Source organism: Hyposmocoma kahamanoa, unplaced genomic scaffold (assembly GCF_003589595.1).
Source record: "Hyposmocoma kahamanoa isolate Upper Pololo Valley unplaced genomic scaffold, ASM358959v1 172, whole genome shotgun sequence".
In the NCBI taxonomy this organism is placed as follows: Eukaryota; Metazoa; Arthropoda; class Insecta; order Lepidoptera; family Cosmopterigidae; genus Hyposmocoma; species Hyposmocoma kahamanoa.
The window spans coordinates 159,473-175,477 of record NW_020653622.1 but is presented as its reverse complement, the minus strand read 5'-3'; the positions used below and the strand labels follow the sequence as shown (position 1 = coordinate 175,477).

Below are 16,005 nucleotides of genomic sequence, written 5' to 3'. Positions count from 1 at the left end.
GTTTTTGTATTAGACCCGTCGTCCATTTATTTGTAAGTCAATGAGCGGAGTGGACTGTTTTGCTAAACCAATTTTTTTAAGTATCTACATATACACCTAAGGATATTGCCTAAAGATTGTGCAATTGTAACAAAAAAAATGTTTAATTTATTACCCGATAGAATGTATTTTACCCGATCATATAAAATCCTGAACACAGGCTAAAATAAAGCTCTGAAAGCCTGTTCTTATTTTATACATATTAATCTTTACCACATGGATTGCAAGACGCGAGTGCCAACTTCTAATACCTCGCCTTACGAATAACAATAATATTTTTAGATAGTGACATGCATAATATATGTACTAGGAATAAAAATAAACTGCCTGTTCTTGACAATAGTCTTCACAAAGTCACAAATTAATTTAAATAGCAATGTATACGCTTCTATAATAATATTCCGGTTGATATTAAAAATTTGTCATTGACGATGTTTAAAACTATTATGTAAAATGTACACTTAAGCTCAGGCTACACAGAGGCGGTACAGCGAGAAAAGCGGTCCGGGGGCGAAACTTCGGGAAGCTAATTAATGCGTAGTAGTATGCGTTGTTCCTCGTGTAGTTCGCGGCGGAATGGCGGAGCGAAGGCGGCTAGTATGACACCAAAACCAGCACGGTTCATTTTCTATACAGAATTTAAAGAAAGCACCACATCGCTGTCGGACAACATTTTCTGCTTTTATTAACACTACGGAAGCAACGCAAAAGAAATTTCGGTTAAATTCTTATTGAAACTTAATTAAAATAAAATAAAATACATTCATTTCCCAACGTCGCTTCGAAGCCGTCAACCCTTGCATCTGCGAACATCCCGGACGCGCTACAGTGTCGTCTGAACGCGTCGTTGTACTGTACACGCATCGCATTTAGTGACTTTTGTGTGTACCTGTACCATATACTACAGATGTGCAGTAAAACTTTAAATAAAGTCAGTTTTACCTGTGCCGTACTGGTCGACTGAACTTACACGCTAATTAAGTAGCTAATTAAAACACACTCAAGAGCTGTAAAATTTACAACGGACTGTTACCGGTGGACGGTTGCATAGAACTCAATGGAATACAACTCGCCCGGCTCGCGCCCGGACCACCTGTTTGTCATAGCGTTGGGCTCCAGTAGTGCGATTCACGTAAGTTGCTATCAAAATATCGTTGAAGTTACGTAGTCGTTCGATCGAAGTCCTATCCCAAATGGGTATTCACGCATCACTTGAACGAACGTTGATATGATTAGAATCGAAACGTAACGACTAATGGACGATATCTTGGATTGTGAAATTTGACATTTAGTCTTCGAAAGTCTATTAAAAGAACTGACAAAATTTTAGCAGAATACGTATGACTTGTCGTTTACAGTCGATTAATGTTCGATTCATATACCAGAATACGCTTTAACGACATTTGGATCGAACGACTTTAAAATTGCACTCGTTGACGTTCACTGTCACACGCGAATACGAAAAAGCACTTCAACGACTAAATCGCTACGATATCGCAACGGTTTGGTTACGTGAATCACCCCCCTGACCGCGCCCGCCCCGCCGCCGGTTTCAGTGTGGCAGGGTTCATAAGAACTCGAACATTACAACAATTTTAGCGCCCGGAACGCTCCCGTTCCCGCCTCTGTATAGCCAGAGCATTAAGATTATGTATACAGCGTACTTCAAATCTATGGTAATGACCCGTTTACATCTGGCAGGTTGTCTTGACCTATAATATTTGGAATAAATATTGCAAATACAAATGTTTATTTACAAAGAATAACCCCTAGAATTTCTTACTGTTCTTCTGTGGGGAATCTTCCTTACGAATGAGGAGTAGAGTTGGATCAATATGAGTAGGAGTTTGAGCTTGGGCTGAACGATACGTAAAATCTTAATTTCTTTTTTGTGATACAGATGGATAGCAGCAGAAACAGTCCTTCCAGTGTCCTTCCGTCATCTCATTCTGCCCGAGAAGAACTTGCCTCCTACAGAACTGCTAGATCTACAACCCTTGCCTATATCAGCTTTACGTAATCCAAAATATGAAGAGCTGTACGCTGACACTTTTGTGCAGTTCAACCCTGTACAGACGCAGGTAAGAATATCATAAAATAACAACTTTTTTTATGACGCCTTTTTTTGTGAAGTAGTGTTAAGCGATACGCCTGTCCATAACAGCTGCAGTACCACTCAAAGCTATAAGTCGCGAAGATCTGAGGTGCGCTGCCACGGCGCCTGTCACTCTGAGACATATTTTTTTAAGCTCCGCACTAGGTAAACCCTGTATCGCGGGTGCCATGGACATACGCACAGACAACCACATATTACATTGTAATTTGTGTTATAAATTATAAATATTTCTTTAAATATTTTCTTACTCTTTAAATATTTCTTATAAATATTTCTCCCGGCTCGGGAATCGACCCCGGGACCTCTGCTTGGCTTACCGGTATGGTAACCGTTCAGTCACGGAGGCAGTTAAGTTGGCAAGTCCCATGTGAAAAGAATTGTAAGAAGTTAGCTAGTAGCATGCCCTTCCTTTCGACATAAGTTTTGACTATAGTGACCCTCCCTACTGACCCTTAGGGTATACGAGAAGGGCACTATAACCTGTGCATGCACAGGTTCTGTCCCCAGATCAGCCTGACTACAGAGTTGTCACAGTCTTCATGCGGTTCTCAACTGAACGGTGTCACCGCTAAGCCGTCGACTCTTGAGTCCACTACCAAATCTCCCTTTGGTGACGGAGCTGTAAGGCACGCTCACTTCCTGACGCCGAGGTGTCTCTCCGGGAAGTCGATTCAAACCTTACGATAACTATTGTCGTACGATTTCTTCGGTAACTTATCTAAGTGGTTCTAAGCATCCGATACGTACATCTATAAAATGATATTATATATTATACTATATATCTAAACTTGAAATAAATATTATTGAAAGCCTCACTATCAACATGGAAGGTGTGATAAATAAGAGGCGCAGACGTCTGACGATGTAATTTGAAAGTCTCTTATTCTTTTAAATAAAGTCTAGATTCTATTCAATTTTATTAATTTATTTTAATATAAGACTAATGCATTCCTATATTTGAGGCCTTTAAAAATCTTAGCAATGTACATACATACGTACATTCACCGACTGACTCCGTAAAAGCTGTTGAATAACGACATCGTATCCGAATCAAACGTTTAACGCGAATAGGTCGGAAAGCGACCTTCGATTCGAGAACGACGACTCGGTTAAAATACCGAAGAGATCTGAATCGGGCTGCGGTTTCAAGAAATCTACGCGTCTGGAAGGACCCGAGAATGTCTAGCTCATCCTCTACTAGGTCTCTGGGCTGGTCCCGGAGATGCCGGTCGCAGTGTCCTGTGACAACGTCCGCCCATTGCTTTCAACTTAAGGGCAACTCACGTGCCTCAGTTCTAGTAGCAGTAAGGCTCCTTATGAATGAATTCGTCCAGGGAAATGCCACCCAGCAACATTACTGCGTTCCGTAAGGGTGTTGATGAAATTACAGGCACATGGGACTTGTCAACTTGTCAACGGGTGCAGTGACAGTGCCCCTCAGACCTTTGCGATTCATAGCTCTGAATGGTACAGCAAACTGTTATGAACAGGCGTGTTGCTTACCACCAGGCAAACAATGTCCTGTGACTTGGTATCATAATAAAAATCTCACGTCTGTCCCTTCACAACCAGACATAAAAAAATAATAATTTCCGTAATATAATTTAAAGGTGTTCAACGCGGTGTACAACTCCGATGACAATGTCTTCATCGGCGCGCCGTCCGGGTCCGGTAAATCTGTAATAGCGGAACTCGCGCTGTTGCGTATGCTGTCCACCAACATGTCCGGACGGGCGGTGTACTTGCTGCCAAAGGACGCTCTAGCTGACATCGTGTTCGCCGATTGGTACCACAAGTTTGGTACCAAGTTTAATTTAAAGGTATGTTGGCCTTGCGTTTTATTTTCAAGGGTATTGATGGATTCATAACCATCTGTAATTTTTATTTAATTTAACACACGCCCCGCGCCGTATATAGACGCATATTCTGCCGTCCACTAATTAAACCGCGGCGAAGTGACAAGTGGTCAAATATCCTTTTCAAATAGAAAAAGATAGAACACAAAATTCTCTTTTAAAAACAGTTATAAATAATAATAAATAACGCACACACTCAACATAGCCCCGCACTAGGGAAACCCTGTGTCGCGGGTGCCATGGACACACACATAGACAACCACAAATTACGTCCAAACTCACTAGAGAAATAATTGTAGGCCATACAACTATTTCTCCCGGCCCGGGAATCGAACCTGGGACCTCTGCCTGGCAGTCCGGCATGGTAACCGTTAGGCCACAGAGGCAGTTAAAATTACTTATCGTGTTTAACTTATCGGAACTTACCCTAACGATGCATAGCCGAAATATCATAAAAACAATTTCAATATTCTAAAATTGGGTTATGATTTTTTATGACATCTCAAAAAAATATTTTGTCACTTAGCTGTTCGAGTCCAATTGATCTGACCTTTATAAAAAAAAATTGTCTCAGGCATTATTGATCGCCCTGGTCTGCTCTCTAAAATAGAATTCCTTGTCCCGCGACAATTACCGTGGTCTGGTAGTAATAGACTCTTTCATAGGCCAAGATATCGCAAAAATTTGAGGCTACATCATTGACTTACAAATAAATGGACGACGGGTCTAATACAAAAACCTCGAAAAAAATGTCCCAAGTCAACCTATATAAACGTAGTGACATGTCAAGGAATATGAAAAAGCTAAAACGTTGAATTTAAATTGTAATGTCATCGCAGTACTGTCTAATTTTGCTTGCTTCGCTGTCAGTCGAACAAACGAAGACTAGAGCGTGAATGACGCTCTGTATACGATTTTAACGCCCTATAAGTTCGGACACTTTTTAGCGCGGACCCGACGTCCATATAATTGTAAGTCAATGGGCTACATTGTTTCTTATCACAAACAACAACACTGTATAAGGAGTATCAGAGTGAAATTGATCTAAATTTTACTTCCGTTTCTATGAGTAAGTGAATAGAACAGAACAGAACAAAGAAAGTGATGTGAGAATTTTATAGTTAAGTTTATAATGATGGTACTTTTGTATAGTCATACTTAACCAAATATTATTGATTTTCTTTTAGTGCATGCTGCGCCCTCCTTGACACTTTGCTTGACACTTAGTTTAAAACCATAGTGTCTACTCTATATGCCTGCATAGTTATAGTGTACTCATTGTTGTGAGAGCCTGATTAAATAAATAAATTCATTATAGAATTGAAGCGTTTCGACCGTCGAATATATAACCAGATATAGAGACGAAATAAGGGCCATATATTCCTGGTAACTAATCCGTGATACGTCACTTACAAATATCAACTCTCGTTTGCACTGAAATATTATATACAAATTAGGAAGCTGAAATAGTACAGTGTCAACAAGTGTACGTTTCCGTATATTCCAAAAATATTCTGTATTTATTGTACAAGATAATACCTCTAACAGTGGCGTGCTGTTCCATTCGATGGTGTGGGTAAAAACAGCAAAACATCTAACTACAAAACAAAAGGAATCAAATTTCATCAGTAATTAAATATGTAATTTTGCAATTTTCGTCCATTGTAGCAAAGCTCAAGTTAACCGGTAGATTTGAAATATAACGATTGAGGACATCCGCCAATTGTTTCGAATTCGGGCTGGCCAATCGGAGTGCAGTTGTCAAAGTAATGATTTGGCAGAATAGTTTTCAAACAAATTAAATTACATTTCGTCTCTATTTCTGGTAATATACTCGATGGTTTCGACTGATAACAAACAAATCAACTAGATGTTGCTTATTGCACATATTTTTATAGATAGTACCGACGATTATTTTAATTTGTTTAAGATTAGCCATCTACCCATATTAGGGGAGCGTTAATTTATAACTTAGTTTGTAACACACGATGTCTTCTATAGACACGCATACTTGTCAAAGTTCAGATTATAATTTTAGCTCATCGTACAAATAAAATACAAGTTGAATTTACTAATGTGAACTGTATTTCCAAAAATAACTTAAATTTAGACCTGCCGTTACAAGGGTTTTTGAGAGAAGAGAAAGAAAAACAGTGTTGCTTGCCCAAAATAAAAGTAAAATGTTTTTATATACCTATTCTTGTGTGTGTGTAGTTTCCTATCCTATTGCCGTGATCCTGGTCACGGCTTTTCAAACCTAACAACTCGATTTATTTCTCTTGTTATTATTTTTTTTATTTATATTGTCATTTTTCCCAAACATTTTTTCACCTACAGGTGGTCCAGCTGACAGGTGAAACAGCGACTGACCACAAGCTGTTGAACAAGGGACAAATCATCGTCACCACGGCTGAAAAGTGGGACGTACTGTCACGGAGGTAAGCCTTGCACCTGCGGAATGTAGATTTGCTAGAACTAGCCACTTTTTTTTTTAATAACGCACACACTCAACATAGCCCCGCACTAGGGAAACCCTGTGTCGCGGGTGCCATGGACACACACATAGACAACCACAAAGTACACCCAAACTCACGAGAGAAATAAATGTACGCCATACAAACATTTCTCCCGGCCCGAGAATCGAACCTGGGATCTCAGCGTGGCATGGTAACCGTTCGGCCACGGAGACAGTTAAGCAACTGGCAGGCGATGCTTACATTGTGACGCTTGTCGTAGAGGCATGAATTACGTAGGCTGCGGTCGAAGGTTCAAAAAAAACCGAAATGATTTTAAAATAATTTAATTAACAATACGAACTTATGGATTAACTATGCTAGTGTCCTAATCGATGCTAGATTATGGAAATAATGTTTGATGAGCTTGATTTGTCAATCGTGCTGGCGGAGGGATAGCGGAGGGATGCCTAACACACCTCACAATACAACTTTGCCGTCACATTGTCTTGTATGGCGTATGATTTGGCTGGAGTTCGGAAAATATTAAGATATTTATTTTCTTTGATAATTAATCGCGTCCGTAATCCGTAATCCTATGACGTTTTTTGTATTTTTTTATTTTCATTTATTTATATTCAGATTACAAAGACCAATAAATACACACCTTATGTATTAACGTACATAACAATATAATAAAACACTAAGTACTAATTATTTACATGTATTGTCTGCGACGTGTGACGCAACGTGGGTGTCCGGTAGCGTGCATAGGAAACATCGTTACAAAGTCGACGGATGTTGAGTTGGTGGTCTCACCACAAATGAATTAAAATTTACATTCTGGCATGACCCCAACTGCTCGGCCCTCGGATAGCATTGGTTTTGACCCGTATATACTCCACAATATCCGCAGACTGCGGCGTAATGAAGCCGTGACAAATGTTTAACAACGTCGTCGGTATCGCTGGACGCAGTAAATGTTTAGGGCCAGTCGCGGCGGTGCCACTAAGGTCATGGCTGGTGTATCTCATGTCGTTTTAGAAAGTGTCCTCTTCGCACTGGTCAACTCTTCTCTCCAATACCAATTGGTGACACAGCTCCAGAATTTAAATTGTGTGTATACACCAACAATACCTGCTTTTATAATCCCCTTACCCGTATATGACGTGAGAACAATGACCTCGCTGCTGTCCATTTCGAGATTGAAATCTTCAGCAGTCGCTATTACACCTTTTGCAAAAGGGTTATATCATTTTATTGTGGTTGTTGCTGGTTTTCTTATAAATATGTAACGGTGTTATTTATTCACTCATGACAGATGAAAAATTTATATTAAAATTAATATTAAGTTCGAAGAATTTTTTTCTTGCTGTTCGCTCTTTGTATTCATAATTATTATAACAAACTTGTGGAGTATTTTCACAAAAATAATTTAATGTCTTTGGTGGTCAAATATCATGACATTCAATACTTTAAAAAAATTACAATAATTAGCGCGACGTCTCTAGTCAGGGGCTGGTATCTGTAAAGGTACCTGGATGAGTGAAGGAAAGCTTTCATAGGTTTCTCACAGATGGCGCTACGGCAAAAAACTTGTTACAACCTAAAACAAAGATCTGCAACAAGCACTTAGAAAAATATAAATACAATTAGCTACAATAACAATTTTGTTACAGATGGAAAGTGCGCAAGAGTGTCCAGAGTGTATCTTTGTTCATAGTTGATGCTCTACAACTGTTGGGAGGCGAAGAAGGTCCCGTACTAGAAGTTGTTTGCTCGAGAATGAGATACATTTCGTCGCAGATTGGTGAGAACAACTTACATTGGTTTCTTTCATTTTTTTATTAACGACCAGTGTGCCGGTTCAAACCTATGACTGGTAGTAAATAAGAAGACCAATTCTCACTAGTGGAAAGTGGAATTATTGGAACGCATTAACTGCAAACATGCAGTCAATCTGTTAGCAGCCTAAGGGCTCATTCAGAGTGCAGGCGTGGGCGCGGTGGCGGGTGGGAGCGCGCGGGTCTTGACGTTTTCCCTTTCACAGTGCCGAAGCGACTAAAACCGTTAGATCCACAAGTAGCAAACAGACGCTAGACCAAGCACTGTGAATGGTACGGGCTGACTGAGTCAATAAGTCTACGGGGGCGGCCGGTTGCGTGAACGCAACGAGCGTTTACGTACATTCGATTTACACGCACCCGCGCCCGCCGCCACTCTGAATAAAGCCTAAGTCGCACGGTCCATAAATGTCAAACTTTCGGCTTTTTTAAGATAGTTGGTTATATCATAAAATGTTCGTTATTGTTTGATTCAGGCCGTCAAATTCGCATAGTGGCACTATCGTTGCCCCTGGCAGACGCCCGCGACGTAGCCGCGTGGTTGGGCTGCGCCACGACCGCTACATTCAACTTCCACCCCAGCGTGAGGCCTTTGCCCCTCGAACTACATATACAGGTCTGTTTTATTTATTTGTAACAACCAAGAAATCGTGCTATGCATGGTGGAAGTACTGTCACCGTATCTATTTCTGCCACTAAGCAGTAATATGATCATTTCTGCGTTGCAATTTTGAAGGGTAATGGTAGTTTTCCACCGGCGAGACGAGACGAGAATTGACATTTCGTCGGCCTATTTCCACCAAAAATATTCTAAGAATATTCAGTGCTGTTCAGCTCATTTAGCGATAAATACGCCGTAAATTATTATTATTAAATATGGTCAAGGAAGAAGAATCAGATAATACTATCTTTTTTTTTAATCTCAAGTCGTACGTACGCCACAATCTCGCGAGAACGCAATCGTGTTTCCATTAAAGAGCATAATACTCTATCTTGACAGCAATACGGTTCAATATTACATCAACAAATATTTCAATTCTCGCCTCGCCCATCCTCGTCAATCCAGACCATTTCCACCGAAGACTTTGTATGACATTTTGTCTGAAAGAGAGTTTCAAATAAATGAGAGGTACATAGAGTGAAAGTAAATTCGTGGATCGAAGTGGGACGTCGTGAGAGTCACCGAGATATTGTAAGAACAATGGCAAAATCATAGTTAAAAGATTTCGTTAGCGTCTTCAAATGTCTTAATTACAAGTTTGAATAAAATAAATGCATTAGGTTTTTCAAATTATAATAGCGACCCTCTAAGGCTGGAAATAAAATCATATTTAAAAGGAATTCTAATGACTAATTAGTATGTAACCGGACTGATATCTACAACTATCACTTTCTTAACGTTGAGCGACATCTAACCGCCAAAAAAGAAATTTCAGTACCGCATTTAGTTCACGTAATATCGAATGGACTGATTCGACCGATTTGTAATAAGCTAATAAAACATTAATCTACTTCATTACAAAAAATAAAGTCGATAATTTCGACCCCTCCTACGTAAAGTATCGTATGTCGAAATTGCCAAGTTTACAGGGACACGTTTTAAAGTTTTGAATTCACTGAAATAAGTATAACACGTGACTTTAGCATTTCTCAGTTTTATTCGGCAAAGCTCGTTACTCACATGGAGTATTATAAAATCATAGATATAGGTTAGATGATCTATTATCATCTATTAGATGATCACTCTTTCAGTGAATTCAGAACTTTAAAACGCTCCTCTATAAACTTGGCAATTTTGACATACGATACTTTACGTAGGAGGGGCCGATTTCTTCTCCAAAATGCCACGCGAGAAAATTATAAAACTGGCAAAAAAGTTCCCAAAAACAGGGATAAATGGCACGTTTGGCAAAAAAAATAATTTGTGTCCGAGTTACCAGTGCAATAGGCTGTGGTATGTTATTAATTAAGTCAGTTTTTTTGTTATGGCTTAACTTCATGCCTTTTGACCATACCAGTATGCAAAAAAAAATAATTTCCTCTGAACTTTCGTCGCGTCACAAACCCACGGCACCATGCAGCGTCTATTAACTCTGTTTAAGGCTTCTGTACTTTATTTTGATATAATAATAATACACCGAATATATTTTATTCAATTACGTAACACATAACCTCCAAAACTTCAAAATGGAATTTTAAAACCTTTCATTCCTGACTTCTCAGAATAGTAAAGAAAGTAGACAAAATTTGTTCAGGAATTTTAACTCTATAATTTCACATATTTTTCATAAACAGACGCATACAAATAATATCAACAAAAACTTATACGTAAGTTTGTCATTGTTCTTTAAGTTTCAAGTATTCTGAGTAGTGAGGATTGAAAATAATGGAGTGCAACGTGCAAATATACTTAGCCTGTTACACACGTGCAGGGCTTTAACATCTCGCACGCGGCGTCGCGGCTGGCGGCCATGACGAAGCCGATCTACAACGCGGTTCTACGACACAGCGCCAGCAAGCCTTGCGCCGTGTGGGTGGGGTCGCGAAGGCACTCGCGCCTGCTGGCCGCGGACCTTCTGGCGCTGGCCGCCGCTCACGGCCGCCCCGGCCGCTTCCTGCATGCACGCGCCGACCTCGTGCAGCCCTTCCTCGACAAGATCCAGGACAAGGTAGCATGCGACACATCTATCGATCACCCGTCACGCGTCCTATAGCATTAAATAAGTAATTAAATAAACAAGTATTAGACAACATCGCATACGTTGCTGTGATCCCAATGTAAGTAGCTAAAGCACTTGTGTTATGGAAATTGGAAACAACGACAGTACCACAAACACCCAGGTCCGAGACAATATAGAAAAGTTAGTCTCCTACCCTGACCCGGCCGGGGATCGAGCCCGGGACCTCAGAGATGGCGACACCGTGAAAACCGGTGTGCTAGACACTCGGCCACAGCGGTCGTCTTTAATTCATACATTATTACATACATATCGATGCTTTACTTTCTCAAACACGTATCTTATAAAGAGTGATCGTTCAGGAGGTGGCAAAAGTTTTTTTTTTTAAATTTCTTATCAAGGGTGTTAATTTGGATGCGTTACTTTAAGGATAGGTAAAAGGCAGTGTGTGAATACATCGAGTATGTAACCAGAAATAGAGACGAAATGTCATTTACTTTTTTTGAAAACTATTCTGCCAAATCATTACTGTGACAACTGCGTTCCGATTGGCCAGCTCGAACTCGAAACAATTGACGGGTGTCGTCAATTGTTTCACTTCAAATTTTGACTAGTTTAACTTGAGCTTTGCTATAATGGACGAAAAATTGAATAATTAGTTTGTATTGTAACTAGATGTTTTGCTGTTTTTCCCACACCACCGAATGGAACAGCCCCCCATAGTTACAGATATTATCTTTATTACAATAAATACAGAATATTTTTGGAATATACGGAGACGTGCACACAGTTGTTGGTGCTGTACTATCTCAGTGCAAACGAGAGTTGATATTTATAAGTGATGTATCACTGATGAGTTTACCAGGAATGTATGGCCCTTATTTCGTCTCTATTTCTGGTTATATACTCGATGATTTTCCGAGCATGCTTTATTGAAAAGTAATATATATAAAACTAGGCTATATGAAAGCTTACAGTGTCATAATTGAATTATCTGCCGCTTGGTGGCGCCCCTGTGCATGTAAACATGACGTTGTGATGTCAGCGCGGTTTTGTAAGAAACTTTTATTTAGTTTAATCTGGTTTGTTATTGTTCCAATTCCAAGTTGCTTGACAATTTTTTTTTCTCGAACAAGATGCTGAAAGAAACATTGGCGGCGGGTGTGGCATATCTTCATGAGGGCGTAGAGCCTGGCGACAGACGAGTGGTGCAGCAGCTGCTGGAGTCGGGTGCCGCGCAGCTGTGCGTGATGGCCGCGGAGCTGGCCTGGGCCACCACCGCGCACGTCCACACCGTCATCATCGCGGACACTTGCACGTGAGTACTGCGCCATTCGACATCACTTCCACTACCAGAAACAGTCTGGGGCCATGTGTGTCAAAATATATAATTATTATTAGGATGGCTTCATTCGGGGCATATGTAGCCCCTCATCACTGCGACCGTTAGTTGATCTATTATGACCACCACTAATTACAGTTCGGAGCCAAGGCCGACAGCATTGAAGAACTGAAGGACTTTCCTGGCTCCAATAGATTTAATGTCCTCTGGTTGTAGCATATGCCTTCCCATTATGGAGCTTCGTACGCCCAGCAAGGGGTAACATTGGGTGAGAAGATGAGCAGGAGTTTCATCCGCCTCGTGGCAGAATCTACACTCTCTATTCTCTCTCTGCCCAATATTTGACATGTGCTTGTTCAAGCCACAATGTCCTGTCCAATGACAGAGCTTCTCTACAGTGTTTGGTCTGCAGCTATCAGGGTTTTTGAGTGCTCAAGAACCTTACTCTGCAGCCACACTTCTCGGGAGACGTGTGTGCTCTCGTTCAGCAGAGTGAGCTTTGCCACGCTGTATTCGATCCCTATAAAGGGTTCGGGGTCCAATAAATGTTTCCCTACAAGCTATGGGGATAGCATGGCTCTACGCATGATAGTCGCGATCGCGCGATAAAATTGAAATAAACGCGCGCTATTGGCTGTCTCAATCAGATCTAATTTAGATATCTATCATGCGTAGCCATGCTACGGGGGCTGGTTTACTAAATAAAAATACGTAGTTTTTAAATATTTTTATTCCACGCGTATGTATGTATACTACGTATTTTTATTTAATAAACCAGATGCTATATAAATGATTTTTTTCTTCAACTGTAAAGTTATCAAAATTGAGATAGTACCGGTTGCCAGTTCACACTCGATATCGAAAACATTAAATACTATATAAACATTTAGATAATCTAAAAATCATATTTAGTTCTATGACACTTATAAAATAGATACAACAGCCGATAAATAAAGCTCCTTAACCCTCATTTTGAAAATTGCTAAGGATTTATTATCATGAACACTAATGGGAAGTGCATTCCAAAGTCTGACCGCATAAGCGTGAAGGAGTGGGAATAAAAATCAGAATTGAAAGATGAAAAACATAACTGGGACCTAACGAGAGAGCGACAGGGCTTATCCTAGGACCTGACAAAGATGAATCGCTCTTTCAGATACCCGGGAGACATGGGTTATGCAGAATATTGTAAACAAGGGTACGTACTGTCTGTACGCAAATTCCTGAGGAGACCAATGGAAAGCTGTGAGATTCGATCATATTTACGAAGGCCAAAAATGAACCTTATGCACAGCTTTTGCAACCGTTCACCTCACCTCTTCAGTAGCATCCAAATAGCAGGAATCAACATAGTCTAAGAAGGGTAAAAGAAAGAGATTGGGCTAAACAGATTTTGGATTTTAAAACCAAAAAGCGAATGCACTATTTTTATTGTTACAGTCTTCTTTTGCCTTTTATTATTTTACCGAGTCGTCTATTTCATTGCTCGCGACACTGGCGGTTTACAGCCATTTCTACTGTGACGTCTCTCAGATGCCTAACGGAATTGTTTATGGTTAGATACAACGGCAAGCTGCACTCGTACGAGCAGTACCCCATAACGACGGTGCTGCAGATGGTCGGCCGCGCCTGTCGGCCCACTGAAGACGAGCACTCTGTCGCCGTGCTCATGTGTGCCGCACATCACAAGACTTTCTTCGCCAAACTGCTCAACGACTGCCTGCCATTGGAGGTGAGCTTGTCATTTGCATGTATATTATACACCACTACCAACTGACTAATCCTTTATGCGCATAAACTCCTTGATCCGAGATGTACACACTCCTTGTACGCTTACAATTAAATTTTAAATTATAAAATAGATATTAAATAATAAAATATAACTATACCTTTAAGGTGCGAATGAATAGGCATCTTCTGAGCGAGCTCGTTCCATCGTCGATTCTATCTTTGCTCCAGAGCTAGGTAGTGGTCAAGGGTAAACCATTTAACTAAAAAAAGAACTTGGCGCTTTAGGTAAAAACTCGGTTAAAACCAGGGCGGGTTGATTGGATTTTAGTCGATTAACTTTCTCGTTCCAGAGCCACTTGGATCACCGTCTGCACGACCACATAAATGCTGAAATCGTGACGAAAACAATCGAGAACAAGCAGGATGCAGTCGACTACCTAACATGGACATTCCTCTACCGACGTCTCACGCAGAACCCTAACTATTATAACCTGCAGGGAGTGACTCATAGGTATTTATCACTAAACAGGTCCTTTTCAGTAAAACTGCAGTATTAAAGAACCATTCAATAAATAATAATATCGCACACACTCTTAGTGCCGCACTAGGAACACCCTGTATTGCGGGTTCTATGGACACACGTGGACAACCACGAATTACACCCAAACTCACGAGATAAACAAATGTAGGCCATATAAATCGACCCCTCCTACGTAAGGTATCGTATGTCGAAATTGCCAAGTTTACAGGGGAGCGTTTTAAAGTTGTGAATTTACTGACAAATGAGCGTAACACGTGACGTTAGCATTTCTCAGTTTTATTCGGCATAGCTCGTTATTCACATAGATAGTAGAGTGTTATTAAATCCTAGATATCGTTAAGATGATCTATTAGATGATCGTGTTATGTTCATTTCTGTGAATTCAAAACTTTAAAACGCTCGCCTGTAAACTTGGCAATTTCGACATATGATACTTCACGTAGGAGGGGTCGAAATATTTCTCCCGGCTCCGGAATCGAACTTCTGCGTGGCAGTACAGCATGATAACCGGCCACTGAGGCAGTAAAAATTTTTTCTTCCATTGGATCCCAGACTTAATAAAGCTTAAAAAACGAAGGGAGTTTTTAGCAGCAGCAAACCTCTTAGTGAGAGAATTTCTCCAGAGAAATGCAAAGTCAAAGTCAAAGATTATTTATTCCATAGGTAAAATAAATTTACACTTGAAAACGTCACATTTAAGCTACTGCTCGTTCACTACGCTGACCTCCCTGAGAAGAACGAGCAAGAAACTCTAGGGATTGCTCTTTTCAAATAAACTTAAATGCTATGGAATACACTTTGAATCAAATTTGTGTGGATTCTGGAGCCATGTCGTCTTTCCATACATCTTTATCTAACACGTAGTGCTACCTATTTCTGCCGCCAAGCAGTAATGAGAGCATTACTGTGAAGGGTTGAAAGTGCTGGTGAAATTACAGGCGCATGGGACTTGTCAACTTAGTCACAGTGTGACGGAAACAGTGGCAGTGCCTCTCAGATCTTCGTGATTTAAAGCTCTGAGTGGCACCGCAACTGTTACAGCTGTCCTTAACACGTGTCGCTTACCACCAGCCACGACTTGTTCATCCCATCACTTGATATTCTTCGTCTTGGAGTTCCTCTCCTATCAAAGGTTGGACAACATCATGGCAATCCTGACTTTAGAGTCTGCCGCTCTAAAGCGCGAGGTGTGAGTGATACAGTCCTGCGAGGTTGTTAATATTTCACAAATATCGTTCCACAGGCACCTGTCGGATCATCTATCCGAGCTGGTGGAATCCACACTTGCAGACCTAGAGCAGTCCAAGTGCATCGCAGTGGAAGACGAAATGGACGTCCAGCCACTCAACTTGGGCATGATCGCCTCCTACTACTACATCAACTACACTACCATCGGTAAGTCGTA

The 16,005-nt window shown here is 40.6% G+C and overlaps 1 protein-coding gene across 1 annotated transcript in view; it reads left to right on the top strand.

Annotated features, from left to right (window-relative positions):
• Positions 1-1,096: 1,096 nt before the first annotated feature.
• Positions 1,097-16,005, top strand: part of LOC113225748 (putative U5 small nuclear ribonucleoprotein 200 kDa helicase) — a 32,623-nt gene continuing 17,714 nt past the window's right edge. Inside the window, exons 1-11 of the mRNA XM_026458157.1 lie at positions 1,097-1,134; positions 1,940-2,120; positions 3,766-3,975; positions 6,349-6,449; positions 8,144-8,274; positions 8,785-8,924; positions 10,741-10,977; positions 12,123-12,304; positions 13,889-14,060; positions 14,410-14,570; positions 15,844-15,995. Coding sequence (XP_026313942.1) covers positions 1,097-1,134; positions 1,940-2,120; positions 3,766-3,975; positions 6,349-6,449; positions 8,144-8,274; positions 8,785-8,924; positions 10,741-10,977; positions 12,123-12,304; positions 13,889-14,060; positions 14,410-14,570; positions 15,844-15,995 — 1,705 coding nt within the window. The remainder of the gene's footprint in view (positions 1,135-1,939; positions 2,121-3,765; positions 3,976-6,348; positions 6,450-8,143; positions 8,275-8,784; positions 8,925-10,740; positions 10,978-12,122; positions 12,305-13,888; positions 14,061-14,409; positions 14,571-15,843; positions 15,996-16,005) is intronic.